General features: G+C 47.6%; 1 protein-coding gene across 4 annotated transcripts in view; it reads right to left on the bottom strand.

Moving 5' to 3' along the window:
* ZC3H13 (zinc finger CCCH-type containing 13) overlaps positions 1-16,312 on the bottom strand; it is a 122,527-nt gene that overhangs the window by 51,317 nt on the left and 54,898 nt on the right. For all 4 annotated transcript variants that reach the window (XM_073580265.1, XM_073580266.1, XM_073580267.1 and 1 more), the window contains 2 exons: positions 15,653-15,829; positions 7,477-7,963 (listed from right to left, as the gene is read on the bottom strand). In XM_073580265.1, the coding sequence (XP_073436366.1) occupies positions 7,477-7,963; positions 15,653-15,829 (664 nt within the window). The remainder of the gene's footprint in view (positions 1-7,476; positions 7,964-15,652; positions 15,830-16,312) is intronic.

The raw sequence follows: 16,312 nt of genomic DNA, 5'->3' as shown, positions 1-16,312 counted from the left end.
TAAGCGCAGGAGGCCTGTCAGCAGCGCGGCGAGGGGCGTTGGAGCGCAGGTCGGGGCGCAGGCCGGGTCATAGTCCGTGTATAAAACGGATTAGTCTGTCCACTGGGTAATGCAGACTTGCAAATGGTGCACACGGTATAAAAAATGCAGTGTGCTTATTAACCGCCTGTTTAGCCTCCTTAGATTGAGGCATAGCGCCCCTGAACGGGTTAACGGCAGAGTCTGTCTGCAGCTGTAGAGAATGTGCCGGGAAGGAGTTAAGCTTTAATCTGAGGGCAGATGCAGCTTACCCACGGTCCTGTGCTGTGTCCCCCGGGAGGAATAGCGATGGTCCTGTGGTGTCACCCGGTACCTGGCTGTCCAGAGCAGGTCTAGTGCTCCTGAAGGGGTTAACGGCCGCTATGGAAAAGGACATGGCCCCCGAGATTAGAATTGCGCGTCTCGTAAGAGGCGCTAAGAGAAGGGGGCAGCGACATTAGCGAACGGCGCTAGTCAAATTGCGGCCTAGTAGGCCGGGAACTAAATTTTTGGCCTACCCGTGGTAGGCGTCGGGGGCGGGGGCATTCAAATTGTGGCCCAGTAGGCCAGGGGCTAAATTTCTGGCCTACCCGAGCGCCGAGAGTGGGGGTGGGGCCGCGATGGGGCGCCTATGCACCACCACTGACGCCAAGTCAGCGCTTCGGCCGGGGGCAAGGACCCAACCCCATAACTACACTCCTGAGCTCAGGCAGGTCGTGTTGCGCGTTCTTCCAGCTGCAGGGTTTCATCCTCCGGGCGATGCAGCAGAGCTGGAGGAGGTCTTAAAGGGGTACTGCTCAATTGATCCACCCTGTGGTAGGGGGTTGGAGAGCTGTGGGGCTGATTCAGGGCATCGGAAAGCGCTGCTCAAGTCCTCTTCATGCACTCCTGTGCTTCGTTCCTTTTGTGCTAGCCCTCTTATCCAAGGAGTACCGACCGTAAGGGAACCATCGTCAGAGAAATCAGCCCCATTCGTCACATGAAAGTGTACGTGAAGGGTTACTCCACATGCTTGCCTGTTGTTGGTTCGGGGGAGAGCGGGCCGTAGAAAGGAACCGTCGCCTCCTTCACTACGTTAATTAAAAGATAAAAATTTACAGAAAATAAAATAAAAAACGGTGGGGTCTGAAACCAGACCCAAGTGCCTCCTACAGACACTAACTGGAGAAATCCCAGCCAGCGAGAGGGTGTATACTGCAGGGGAGGAGCTAACATTTTTTCTGGTTTACTTAGTGTCCTTCTAGTGGCAGCAGCATAACACCCACTGTCTCTGTGTCCCCCAATGAGGCGTAGGAGAAAACAACACACACATATTTGATATCGCCGTGATCAGAATTGCCCAATCAATAAAAAAAGGATTAACCTGATCGCTAAACGGTGTAGCGAGAAAAAAGTCAAAACTACAGAATTACGTTTTTATGGTCCCCGCAACATTGCATTAAAAAACAATAATGTTACTGGGCTGTATGCCCGTTTGATTGTAATTGTATGATTGTATGTTTTTTGTTGATTGTCTTTGTCTAGCCTCCCTCTCTTTTTCCCACAGGAATGTACATATCTACTTTATCCATACTAACCAAGCTCTGGGGCCTCCCAGTCGGGCCATGTCTTGGGGCCTGTGCCAGTAGGAGAAGAACCGAGGGTGAGCCCTGCTATAGTGAAATTAATCATTATTCTCATGTGTAAGCTATTATCTCATAATGAGCGGGGATTCAATTCACCTATCAAACGTAAAAAAGATTTTTTGGACTATAAAAAACAAAACCCCGATATTATCTGTCTCCAAGAGACTCACTTCTATAACGCTTCATGTCCAAAATATTTTGATTCCGATTACTCACGAGCTTTCACGTCTTCAGGGCTGAACAAGACAAAGGGAGTAGCTATTTTCCTTAAGAACAGCTTTCCACTCCAAATCACCAACTCCATTATAGACGAAGGGGGAAGATTTATAATACTACAGGGTTCTATACAGGGACAAAACATTTGTGTGGTGAACAGTTACCTTCCTGCTTCATCACAACTCTCAGTTTTTAAACTGACACTATCAAAACTTGAACTGCTCACGTTTCACCACTTTAGTGTGGAGATTTTAATTTTACCATAACCCCAGTACTAGACAGCAGCGCCTTAAGACCCTCCGACATCACTAAAACTGAGAGGAAAAAGATTCTCCACCTAATGAAAGAGCACCGTCTTGTGGATATATGGATAGAACTAAATGGGAATACCAGGGTATACACATTTCTCCCCAGCACACAAAACATACTCCAGAATTGATCTCCAGATGACGAAAGCTAGTTCACTCACAACAGTCTTAGGGCCCCGTCACACATAGCGACACACCAGCGATCCCGACGATATGAACTTGTCAGGATCGCTGATGTGTCGCTACATGATCGCTGGTGAGCTGCCAAACAGGCAGATCTCAGCAGCGATCAGGACAGCGACACGCGGGTAACAAGTGACGCACGTCGCTTAGTTACCCGCAGTGTACGTTAAGATACCAGCGCGCTGGTGCAGGGAGCTGGTAACCAAGGTAAACATTGGGTTTCTAAGCGCCGCTAGCGAGATCGCTGTGTGACGGGGGCTTTATACTCTCTCCATCTACATTCAGCATGGTCTGATCATGACGCCACAATTTCAGTTTTTAAATTTGATGTTACTACTTCAGGGCTGTATAGGTGGAGGCTAAATGAATCTCTGACTGATCCAGTAACTGTAAAAACAATTAAAAAAGATATAACCAAATACTTCGAAATTAATACCACAAAAGATTCCTCCCAGGGGATAATCTGGCTAGCGCATAGAAAGTACATTACTGGCTCTTTAATTAAATTAGCGGCTACCAAAGAAAAAGAAAAAGGCCAGAACTGACCTCCAAACCAGATTAGAAAACAAACTTGCAAAATCAGAGTTAGCAAATCAAATGTCCACCTCTTTATCTCTCTAAACAAATCCAGTAAACAAAACTCCAACTAGATGCTATACTTAGGGTCCCATTACACATAGCGACACTCCAGCGATCCCGACAACGATACGACCTGGTAATGATTGCTGGTGCGTCGCTACATGGTCGCTAGTAAGCTGTCAGTCAGATCTACTCAACGACGCAGCAACGATACAGCAATCCGTATAACGTCCTCGGCGGTCGTTGGGACCTTGTCACACAGCAGCTATTCTGACAACTCAGACTTCGATAGATGTGAGTTCTGAGTCACCAATGACATCGCTCGTTGTTGTTATGGTGTCAAACACAGTGATGCATACTGGCCAGCAGGATGCAAACGATCAAAAAATAGCCCAGAGCATTAGAACACGATCAGCGATATCGCAGCGGGGGGGGGGGTCGCCGCTATGTGTCACACGTAGCGAGATCGCTGGCGAGGTCGCTGTTGCTTCACAAAATTTGTGACATTTCAGCAATCTCGCTATGTGTGAAGTACCCTTTACCACTAGGACGGAAAAAGCCCTGACTTGGACTAAAGCCACTTTTTATAAATATGCCAACAAACCCAGTAGAGTGCTAGCACGTAAATTACGCGCGAGAGTCATTTAACACTATTTTTTCCATAAAAGACTCTACAGGTAAGGTGTCGACGCATCCGGACACCATCTATAAAATATTTCATAATTACTATCAGAATCTATACTCCACACCAGAGTCACTTCCACCTCAACTCCTGCAAAATTTTTTGCACGATCTTCGACTACCCAAAATTTCAGAACCGATGGCCCAGCAACTTCACTCGGATATCTCTGAAGAGGAAATAACTTTGGCTATTAAAAAATTTAAAAAAAGGAAAAGCCCCCGGACCTGATGGTCTTACAGCCGCATATTATAAAAATTTTCATGAGATCCTAACACCTCATATCAAAAGTTTTTGTGATGCTTTTCTACATGGCTCACAAATGCCCCCAGAATTCTATGTTGCCCATGTAACTGTAATACCCAAACCCAAAAGAGACCACCTCTTCACTAAGAATTATAGGCCCATCTCCCTATAAAAACATAGATTAAAAATTTTCACAGCAATGATCACCAACAGACGAAATTATTGCCTGCCCTTTATCCACCGAGACCAGGCAGGATTTATACCAACGAGACAGGTCCCGGATAACATCCGGCGTAACCTCAATGTCATTCACACGGCAAACTTACGTAAGGAACAGCTACTACTCCTAGCCTTAGACATTGAAAAGGCCTTTGACTCGTTATCATGGACATATTTATGGTCCTCTCTAAATTTGGTTTTACCCCAAAACGCATTTCGTGCCTTAAACTATTATATGATCATCCCACAGCATATTTAGAACTCCCAACAACATGCCCCACACCTATAATTATTCAACGTGGCACTAGACAGGGCTGCACACTCTCCCCGGCCCTTTTTGCATTAGCTATGGAACCCTTGGCTGAGGCCATTATGACAAATCCGTACATAACAGGACCCGCAAATTTGGGTGATCAATACAAAGTTAGTCTCTTTGCGGATGACCTCCTTCTGATTATTACCAACCTCCACACTACTCTCCCTAATTTATTCTCATTGCTCCATGAATTTGAAGACATTTCGAGACTTAAAATCAATATTGAAAAATCTGAAGCTCTTTTTATGAACACCCCAAAAGACATACAAGATGATATCATCTCCCAAGTCAAATTTACAAAAAAAGAACACAACTTAACTTATTCAGGAGTTAATCTAACAACAAATAGGTCGACCCTCTTTAAGTGGAATTATGCACCACTTATTCAGAGCCTCTAAAATGATCTGACTAGATAGTCCTCATTGAATTTATCCTGGCTCGGTAGACTACACACAATAAAATTAAAATGGTATTTTTACCTCGATTTTTATACCTTTTTCAATCCTTACCAATAGCAATATCGGCCAGGACATTTTCCAAATTACACTCCGCTATTACTAGATTCATGTGGCAAGGAAAGAAAGCTAGAATTTCACAGAAAGTAATGTTTTTCCATAGAAGACTAGGGGGTATATCACTTCCAAATTTTGCTCTTTATTTTAAATCCGCCCAAATAGCACAATTGACAAATATCTGTTCCCAAAACAATAAACCAAGATGGGTCCACTTATAGTAAGTACATCTCATTAAACTATTCTCATTACCTGGCATGATGTGGTCCACAGAGAAACTTCCAAAAGGTATAATTTTAACAGCTCTCTTTACAGCCCATTCTCTTATTCTTTGGAGGAAAGCAGATTTAAATATAAGCTACAATCTGAACCTTCCCCTTTGACCTCCATTGTGTGCAACCCGATGTTCTTACCGGGCCTCAACCCAAACATGTTCGCAAGGTGGATCTTACGGGGGATCACTACATTAAAACATTTGTGCTCTCCATTTAATATTTTACTAGATAGACTGGAATTTATTTGAAAATATGAACCCCCAGTTAGAGAGATCATGCGTATAAACCAGGTACGAAAATATGAACCCCCAGTTAGAGAGATCATGCGTATAAACCAGGTACGAAAATATGAACCCCCAGTTAGAGAGATCATGCGTATAAACCAGGTACGAAAATATGAACCCCCAGTTAGAGAGATCATGCGTATAAACCAGGTACGAAAATATGAACCCCCAGTTAGAGAGATCATGCGTATAAACCAGGTACGAAAATATGAACCCCCAGTTAGAGAGATCATGCGTATAAACCAGGTCCTCCAATTTGCCAACAGTCTTCTCCCAAACAAAAACCCCCTACGTGTGTCTAGTTTTGAGCAATAATGCATTAGTGATCCCATGGGAAAAGGAACTATATCTTTAATATACCCAATTGTGAATCCACCTCACGATGAGAAAAAAATAAAATTTATGATAAAATGGGATGAGGAGATGGGATTTGATTTGCCACTAGAGGATTGGAGATCTTGTTGTGATACGTTGTCCAAGGTAAGCCACCAATCATCCCTTGTGCAGACTTCACAGGACATATCTCATTCCAACCAAACTTCACAGTATATACCCAAATATCTCAGCTCTGTGTTATTGGGGCTGTGGTCTACCGGGGGATATGAAACACATCTGGTGGACTCGTCCAGCAGTCTCGGATCTCTGGCATAGAGAGAAACTCATAGTGGATCAATTGATAGGCAGGAAAATTCCTCTAGAACCTCCGTTTTTTCTCCTTGGGGCAAGACACCTGTATCTTCCTAGAGGTCTCCATAGATTGGTAAACTTCCTTTTCATGGCTACCAAAAATCATATAGCAGCAAAATGGAAATCCCCAAAGTTGTCATTATTACTTGTGAAAGAAAGGATGAACAATATTATGCTCTATGAACGCATTGAAGCTACTAGAAACGACATGTGGGATCAGTTCTTTAAGATCTGGTGGCCATGGATGGATTTGGAATCAAATACACAAATGGACCAGATCTTGCGCCTATCACCGTAATTTCTCCGGACTGTGGGGTGGGGAGTTGGATCTAGACTTAGAACTACAGTATATAATCATAGGTTTGTCCTTGGTTCATGGTGCAGGTGAGATCGGACTGAAAAAAAAATCATTAAAATTAGGCCATCGCAAAAATACTAACGTTACTACAATGGACACTGTGGATTTAATGTTCCCTTTTCCTACTGTTTTATCCTCTTGTTGTAATTGTCTTGTCTTTCCCTCTATAGGTTATATGTTTGTCATGAGAAGTCAAAAATTCCCCTGCGAGGGAATAGGTTTCAAAGTATTCACGAAAAATGGAGACACTACGGGTATCGGAAAATGGCGCAATTTTTTTCAACAAAGTTTGGAATTTTTTTTCACAACTTATATAAAAGAGAACCTTGACATGTTTGGTGTCTATAAACTCGAAATGACCTGGAGAATCATTATGGCAGGTCAGTTTTAGCATTTAGTGAACCCAGCAATAAAGCCAAGCAAAAAAACAAGTGTGGGATTGCTTTTTCTCTGCAATTGGAATTTTTTTCCCATTCCTAGTACACGACATGGTAAAACCAATGATGTCGTTCAAAAGTACAACTCGTGCTGCAAAAAACAAGACCTCACATGGCCAGATTGACGGAAAAATAAAAAAAGTTATGGCTCTGAGAAGAAAGGGAGCAAAAAATGAAAACGCAAAACTGAAAAAAGCTCTGGGGATTAAAGTACGTTTTTCCCTAAAAAACTGCAGCAATTCAGACTCAAGCATACCTGGCTGAGTTCATACAGCCAGTGCCTAATACATGCTGCCTACAGATTGGGCAGCATATATAAGCCGTCACGTTCTCTTTATGTGTTTCCAACACAGGAAATTAAACATTGTATTGTAGCTATTGACATCCATGGGCTGCCATATACTGTAATTCACTCTTCCTTTTAACTTGGAACACAAGTTCTAAAATATTTGAAAGCGAGATATCCAATCCCCTTAGAATAATAACAATATAAGTAGATAGATCTGCTTCTCGGCTTTGCAGTATCATACTCACTTTGGTTTTCTATCATCGTGTAGTTCTTTTTGATTTCTTTCCTCCCGTACATCCTCCCTTTTGTCTCGGCGATCTTCTCGTCCTTTATCTTTGTCTTCCCAATCTCTAGGACGTTCTCTTTCTCTGTCCCTGCCTCGTTCACGGTCTCTTTCTCTTTCATGGTTCCGTTCGCGATCTCGCTCTCGTTCCCTTTCACGCTCTCTTTCTCTCTCCCGTTCTTCTCGCTCTCGTTCCCTTTCCCTCTCTCTTTCACGCTCCCGCTCCCTTTCTTTTTCTCTCTCTCTCTCACGAACCCTCTCCCTTTCTGTCTCGCGTTCCTTTTCCCGCTCCCTTTCCCGTTCTCTCTCTCGCTCCCTTTCCCGCTCTCGCTCCCTGGCTCGGTCATCTCTTCTATCATCTGACCGGTCTACTCTACGCTCATCTCTTCTTTCTTCTCGTTCATCATCATTCCTTCCCCGATGTTGTACTGGGGATGTCTGTCTTTGATCTGCAGTGAAGAAAAAAAAAGCATTTCAGAAAAACAGGTCTTTGGACCACACTTTAAATAGTGCACAGGTACGGACAGCGCCATCTTGAAGGAGCAATATTTTTTTTCTTCTCCAGTAAAATGGCGCTGCCGGCCCCTGGAAGAAGCAAGCAGGCGAAACGTGCGTCGGGGTGCAGGGGTTCATTGCAACCACGGTCTTCTACTTCACCCTTCTTTATTTCAGTAAGTAATTTGCTGGCACTGGTCATTGAATTAAGTGGGAATAGGGTATTTTCTGCTGGACGTTACTAAGTGGGGCTTATACTGGAACTTTGTTTAGGGATATTATATAAGGGTGCAGGTGGAGCATATTGTAGCTGCCTTAGGCACTAATTGTATATGGAAATTGCTACCATTCCCTATATTTATTTACTCCCTAATCATGATGGTCTATTAATAAATATCAAAGTGAGAAATAGTATGTGCAGCATGATTTTTTGTTACCTATATGCTATTTGGACCTTTTTTAGTGGTTGGTGTCCCCTTTTGGGGTATGTTTATTGAAATTATTGTAATAGTATTTTAGGGATTTTTCTTAAAGTTTGAATAAGAAATATTTTTTAAAAAATATATATGGTTCTCTTCTTGTTAGTGACAGTTTAATAGCTGTCCTATGGATTAATGAGTGTATCTGGAAGTGCCATTTTTTTGAGATTTGGACAATATTGATTTCATTCTAAACCCCACTGAGCATCTCTGGAGAGACCTAAAAATGGCTGTCCACCAACGTTCACCATCCAACCTGATGGAACTGGAGAGGATCTGCAGGGAAGAATGGCAGGGGATCCCCAAATCCAGGTGTGAAAAACTTGTTGCATCATTTCCAAGATGACTCATGGCTGTACTAGCTCAAAAGGGAGCTTCTACTGAGCAAAGGGTCTAAATACTTATGACCATGTGATATTTCAGTTTTTCTTATTAAATAAATTTGCAAAACTTTCTACATTTCTGGGTTTTTTTTCAGTCAAGATGGGGGTGCAGAGTGTACATTAATGAGAAAAAAAATGATTTTTTTTAAATTTACCAAATGGCTGCAATGAAACAAAGTGAAAAATTTGAAGGTTTCTGAATGCTTTTCGTACCCACTGTACACCAGCCCTACCTTAGGGCATGAGAATCTCATTAAAACAAGACTGAAAAAGGAGATTTTTGTGTACTCACCGTAAAATCTCTTTCTCTTAGCCTCTAATTGGGGGACACAGAACCATGGGTGTTATGCTGCTGTCCACTAGGAGGCGACACTATACATAATCTGAAAAAGATTAACTTTGGCTCCTCCTCTGCAGTATACACCCCTGGACGGCGTCAGCCTTCTCCAGTTTTGTGCAAAAGCATTAGGAGGAACATAACCAAATAACATAACCATGCCTGTAAGAAGGCTACTATGTACGAGCTCAAAGAACAATATGAGAACTCAACCGTAAACAACGGCCCATAAGGGCAACAGGGTGGGAGCTGTGTCCCCCAATTAGAGGCTAAGAGAAAGAGATTTTACGGTGAGTACACAAAAATCTCCTTTACTCTGTCGCCTCATTGGTGGACACAGAACCATGGGACGTCCCAAAGCAGTCCCTGGGTGGGAAGCAATGGACGAATATTGTGCTAGCAGGTCCCTAAGTTTGGGGCACTGCCGCCTGCAGAACCAGTCTACCCAGGCTCGCATCCGCTGAGGACTGGGTATGAACACTGTAGTGTTTCGTAAACGTGTGTAGGCTAGTCCAAGTGGCCGCCTTACACACTTGTTGTGCCGAAGCCTGGTGCCGAATGGCCCAGGAGGCCCCTACTGCCCGTGTAGAGTGTGCCGTGATACCGGTCGGAAGAGGGGAACTGTTAAGTCGGTAGGCCTCATGTATGGTGGACTTGATCCACCTGGCAAGGGTAGCCTTGGAAGCCGGCAGTCCCTTGCGACTACCTTCTGGAAGAATGAAGAGGGAATCAGACTTCCGGAAAGGTGCAGTCCTGGACATGTAAATCCGCAATGCTCTGACGAGGTCAAGCGTATGCAGAGCCTTCTCCACTCTATGAACCGGAACCGGGCAAAGGGATGGCAGTGAAATCTCCTCATTGAGGTGAAAGTTGGACACAGCCTTCGGAAGGAAGGATGGTACCGTGCGGAGAACCACCTTGTCCTGGTGAAAGGCTAGGAAAGGCCGTCTGCTGGAAAGTGCTTACAATTCCGACACTCTGCGTAACGAGGTGATCGCCACTAGAAAAACCACTTTCTGAGACAGAATGGAGAGTGGAACTCCTCTAAGAGGTTTGAAGGGTGGAGCTTGCAATGCTGTCAGGACCAGATTGAGGTCCCATGTATCCAGCGGACGTTTGTAGGGAGGAACCAATCGGGAAACTCCCTGGATGAAAGTCCTTACTTGCGGTTTAGTAGCAATGCGCTTTTGAAAAAGGACTGAAAGCGCCGACACCTGACTCTTAAGCGAGCCTAAGGATAGCTTGGCGTCTAGACCCGATTGAAGAAAACCTAGTACCTTCGGGAGGGAATAAGGGAGTGGGACTTGTCCATGAGATTCGCACCAAGAAAAGAAAGCTCTCCAGGTACGATAATAGAACTTGGCGGAGGCAGGCTTCCTTGCCCTGATCATAGTCGCAATGACTGCCGGTGAAAAACCTGCCTGGGTTAGAATCCAGGTTTCAAGGGCCATGCCGTCAAATTGAGAGCCCCTGAATTCTGATGGAAGAACGGACCTTGAGACAGAAGGTCGTGACGGTCGGGTAGGCGCCAGGGGACGTCTGCTGTAAGTTGAACGATGTCGGCGTACCATGTACGTCTGGGCCAGTCTGGCGCGATGAGGATGGTTGGAACTCCCTCTTGCTTGATCTTCCTCACGACCCTGGAGATTAGGGGGAGGGGAGGAAAAATGTACAGTAGTCGGAACTGGGACCAGTCCTGGACCAGGGCATCCGCTCCGAGCGACCGCGGGTCGTGTGTCCTGGCCATGAAATTGGGGACCTTGGTATTGAGATGGGATGCCATTAGGTCCACCTCCGGGGTTCCCCAGCGTTGACAGATCTGGTAAAAAATCTCGGGATGGAGAGACCACTCCCCCGAGTCCATTCCTTGCCTGCTGAGGAGGTCGGCTTCCCAGTTTTCTACACCCGGAATGTGGACCGCAGAAAGTACCGACCTCGTGTCTTCCGCCCAGCGGAGAATATGCGCCACTTCTCTCATCGCCTGGGCGCTGCGGGTCCTGCCTTGGTGGTTCACGTATGCCACAGCCGTGGCATTGTCCAACTGTATCCGTATGTGCGAGGCTGCAAGCAAGTGATGAAAGGCTTTCAGTGCCAAGAGGATGCCCCTGATTTCCAGAATGTTGATGGGCAATGTCACTTCCCTCGGTGACCACTTGCCTTGTGCCCTGTGATGTAGGTGCACCGCCCCCCAGCCTGTCAGGCTTGCATCGGTAGTCAGGATCTTCCATTGTCCTGAGAGAAAGGGCTTCCCTCGTGTAAGCGAGGTTGGTTTGAGCCACCAATGCAGGGACCTCCTGGTTGACGACGTCAACCTGAACTCCCTGTCGAGGGAGAAGGGATTCCTGTCCCAAGAGCTGAGTATGGCTAGTTGAAGGACCCTGAGGTGAAACTGGGCAAATGGCACTGCCTCTATTGCTGCTGCCATCCGGCCGAGGACTCTCATGGCAAACCGGAGATCGAGGAGGACTGCGAAGGAGTGTACAAACTCCCAGACGGATGGCCAGTGTCTTGTCCTTGGGAAGGAGCACCAGGCCCCTGGAGGTGTCGAATAACATTCCCAGGAATGTTAGAGTCTGACTTGGGATAGTCGACGATTTCTGTAGGTTGACTAGCCATCCCAGGCGACTCAGTGTGTCTATTGTGATTGAGACACTGACCTCGCAGTCTTGGAAAGTGGGAGACTTGATGAGGTCGTCCAGGTACGGGATCACTAGAATGCCTCTTGAGTGCAGAACGTCCATGGTGGCCGCCATGACTTTGGTGAACGTTCTTGGAGCCGTGGCAAGTCCGAACGGAAGGGCGACAAACTGGTAGTGGTTTTGGTTGACCGCGAACCTGAGAAACCTTTGGTGGGCGGGGGCAATTGGTATGTGCAGATACGCATCCTGTATGTCTATGGAGGCAAGGTATTCTCCCTGCTCCATGGATGCAATAATGGACCGGAGGGACTCCATGCGGAAGTGACGGACCCGTACGTAATTGTTGAGCTGTTTTAGGTCCAGTATGGGTCGGACGCTGCCTCCTTTCTTGGGGACTACGAACAGATTTGAGTAGAACCCTCGGAATCTCTCGTTCGTGGGAACCGGCACCACAACTCCTGCTTGAAGGAGAGAGGAGACCGCTTGGTGGAAAGCACAAGCCTTGTCTGGTGGTGTTGGAGGAATAGAAAGGAAGAACCGGTTCGGTGGAGTGGAAGTGAACTCTATCTTGTATCCGGAAGACACTATTTCCCTGACCCACCTGTCTTCTGTAATAGGCAGCCAGACTTGCTGGAAGAGTAAAAGTCGGCCTCCTACTGGTGGGGTGTCTTCTGGAGTTCGTGAGTCATGATGAAGCGAAGTTCTGAGGTTTTCCTCCCTTGGGTTTCGCTTGGCCTGCTTTCGACTGCCAAGACCTGTCCGGTCGCTGCTGCGTCCGTGGGTTGTCCCTGCGTGGAGAGCGGTTACGGTTTTGCGCTGGGCGCGAGTCGGACCAGCCCGAGAAATTCCGAAAGGATCGGAATCGCATCTGGTTTCTTCGTTTAAACGTGCGTTTCGGTTTTAGTTGAGGGAGAGAGGTACTCTTACCCCCAGTGGCATTAGCTATCATTGTGTCCAGCTTTTCGTCGAAAAGTCTTCCAGTAAGATACGGAAGTCGCGTGAGGGACTTCTTTGAGGCCGCATCCGCTTTCCATTCTCGCAGCCAGAGGATGCGTCGGATCGTGATGGCGTTTGATGCTATTCCCGCCACACCTCTTTCCGGAATCCAGGGCTGCATGAAGCATGTAGTCTGCTACCACTGCTATCTGGACCGCTTGGTCCGAGAGCTCGGGATTTGAAGCTTGAAGACCCTCCTGTAGTTTTTTGGCCCAAGCCAGGATGGCCTTGGCCGCCCAAACTGAAGCAAACGCAGGGCCCAGAGAGGCGCCTGCCGCTTCGAATATAGAACGAGCCATGCGTTCTACTTGCCGGTCTGCTGCGTCCCTGAGGGTTGAGCTATCTGGCAGAGAGAGTAAGGTCTGCGCTGCTAGCCTAGAAACCGGGGGGTCCACTTCAGGTGGATCTGTCCATTGTTTGGTGTCTGTCTGTGGGAAGGGGTACTTCGCTTCCAAATATTTGCGATTAGCAAATTTTTTCTCAGGCTGCGCAAACTGTTTGGTAAGTATTTCCTCAAACTCATGGTGATTAGGGAAGACCTTAGGTGGTTTCTGAACACTTTCGAAGAAAATCCTATGTTCTGGGACTTCCGGGGCCGACTGGAATTTTTAGCACCCGATGAATGGCAGAGATTATGTCCTCAACTAGCGCTGTATTGCTAGGGGGAGAAGGTACCACGGACCTCTCCGTTTCGTTATCTGAGTCGGAGTCACAGATGCCCTCCGAATCCTGTGCCTCACTAAGGTGATCCCTGGAGGGCGACCTGGGGCAGGGGTCTTCTGTGGTGGGGGATCTCTGTGGTAAATTGCACTGTCTGTCTGTGACAGGGGACTGCCTAGGAGACCTGGAATGACGCTGTCTCTCCCTGGGGGGGGACGACCTTGTGCTATAGGCCGACTCAGGTGATCGAGACCTGTGGGTCCGCTTACGTCTGAGAGAGTCGGAAGCAGCATGTTCCTGAGACAAGCTGTCCGTTTGCTGTGTAACGTCCATAGCCGGGGCCCGACTCTGCAGAGATTGCAGCAATGCGGCAGTTAGGTTGTCTATGGACTGTGTCATAGACTGTGACATCTGAGTTGCCCATTCCGGCGTGGCCTGTGACACTGAAGCGTCAGTAGGAACTCCCTGGGGTTCTGACCCAGAGTTCAGTACGCAGTCCCGGCAGTGCGGATATGTGCTACCACTAGGGAGCGTGGCTTTGCAGGCTGTGCAGAATGCATAGAAACATTCCTGCCTGGTTCTCTTCCTTGAGCCCGGCATAGTGCACAGAGGCTGGCCATCAGGCATCGTACAGGGGTGGCTACGCAGAGGGAACCCACAGAGAGCCTTCTAGGAAGTATGGATTCACAGCTGAGTAATGAAAACCCAGCTGTGAGCTTACCCCACCGGTGTGCCCCTAGGTCCAGCGCCGACAGATCCTAGTTCTGTGCCCCCCGGAGACCGCTGTGATGCTCCTCTCCTGGATCTTATCCAAAAAAAATGGCCACCGGGACTCTGAGGAGAGGGAGGAGGGGGCGGAGAGCTGAAAAGGGCGTGCTGGGCTTGTAAAAACGCGCCCTTTCTGCCTCAATCCGCCCCTTCTATGACACTCCAGCGTGTCATTTTAGTCATCCAGGGGGCGGGCCGGGGGGCGGGGAAAAGGCGGCGGCTTCGGCTAGGCCGAAGCCGCGGTCTAGATTAGAAGCCTGATGCCCAGGAGGGCTCCAGAGCGGCGCGGTAGTCCGGGAGGGGGTCGGATTTGCACCGGACCCCCCCGGAATGGGCGACTGGCTAGCGGTGGGGGCAGCAGGGCTAGCGGTACCTGTGTGGGGGGTCCCTGGAGCACCATGGAGCCACTGCTGCTGCAGAGGCAGGGGAGCAGAAAGCCCTGTCTCTGCTGTGCCACGTCTGCCTGCACCCTCCCCCGGCCCCAGCAGGATCCCACAGTTGGGCTGGGGTCCCTGGTGCAGAATGCTGTCTGTACTCCGACCCTACCTGCGGCGTCTCAACCTAATGCCCCCTGCGGGGGATTAGGGAGGGTGCGTCTGTCACCGTCAGGGGGTCTTCATCCTTGCCTCAACCCAGACCCTGAAGGGGGTTGGGGAAGGAGGGGGGGGGTCTCAACTTCGGACCAGTACCCGAGGGACTGGGGAAGGAGCGACATGGGGAACCGCCATCTCCACTTCAACTGGGCACCCCTAAAAAGGGGGCCAAGGAAGGAGCCATGCCGGGAGTCTCGCTGGAGACCCACTTTTCTTCATCTGTTCCGACGAAAGGAAAAAAAAGAAAAAAGGTGTGCCTCCTTGCGACACTAAGCAAAAACTGGAGAAGGTTGACGCCGTCCAGGGGTGTATACTGCAGAGGAGGAGCCAAAGTTAATCTTTTTCAGATTATGCATAGTGTCGCCTCCTAGCGGACAGCAGCATAACACCCATGGTTCTGTGTCCCCCAATGAGGCGACAGAGTAATAAAGATTAAAGAACAACCACAAGACAGATTTCATCAACCAAGGTATCATTGTAATCAGACATTGTGTGTAGGGTAACTGTGCACAATCCTGCTGACAGGTTCCCTTTAACAAGTGGTTGTACAACTATACACAGGTTGCCTGTGGTACTGCAGACCTGTTTACTGCAAAACAAAGAAGCAGCAATAGAAGGTACAACCTATGGACAGTCGTGTTTCCCAATCCTGCACAACCCCTTTAATGGGAACTATTAACAGCCTTTACGAATTACTAAAAAGAACACCAGAAATGCAAAAAAAGGTTGGCTGTGTGTTGTATCAGATGTGGCACACTGTTTGATAGTGGAGACACTGGTATGTTTACCTCTGTCTCGTTCCCTTCGCTCTCTTTCCCCATGTCTGCGATCAAATGAGGAATCTCTCCCCTGTTCGCGGTTGTCATATCTCTCGCGGTCGTTATAACTGCTCCTTGAATCCCAGTTTTCATGGTAACTGCTGCTGCTGTGGCTATCCACCTGTGAGCTTCTGTTTCCCCGACCACCTAGTAAAATGTAAGCAATGAGAAAACGTGGAAGATAATACCAGACACAAACTACACAACCTGCTCGTGTCTGCAAAATATTTCTTTCTGAGGCCAAATTCAAAGTATAAGACTAATTGCAAAGTCTCTTTGCCCTACACCTGACAGCCTGGAAATCCATGAAAAATATTCCCCAAAGCCAATTACCGTATTTTTCGGACTATAAGACGCACCGGACCATAAGACGCACCCCTATTTTCAGAAGGAAAATAGGGAAAAAAATAATAATGTGTCAAATGGGGGTCCGTCTTAAAGTCCGAATTCAGCTTACCTGGGAAGGGATCCGGCACAGGTGGAGAAGTAGTCACAGGGGTCATTCAGTGGTCCAGGCTCGTGCGGTGGAGGCGGCTCTGTGCTGGGGCAGCTGCACTGGGGCTGGTGGGCTGTGCAGGGGCAGCTGTGGCAGGGGCTGCTGTGCTGGGGCAGGTGTGGCAGGGGCAGGTG

The sequence above is a fragment of the Dendrobates tinctorius genome, unplaced genomic scaffold (genome assembly GCF_039654945.1).
Source record: "Dendrobates tinctorius isolate UK_male_01 unplaced genomic scaffold, ASM3965494v1 ptg000064l, whole genome shotgun sequence".
NCBI lineage: Eukaryota > Metazoa > Chordata > Amphibia > Anura > Dendrobatidae > Dendrobates > Dendrobates tinctorius.
The sequence above is the reverse complement of the archived record's forward strand: the minus strand, read 5'-3'. Positions and strand labels throughout refer to the sequence as shown.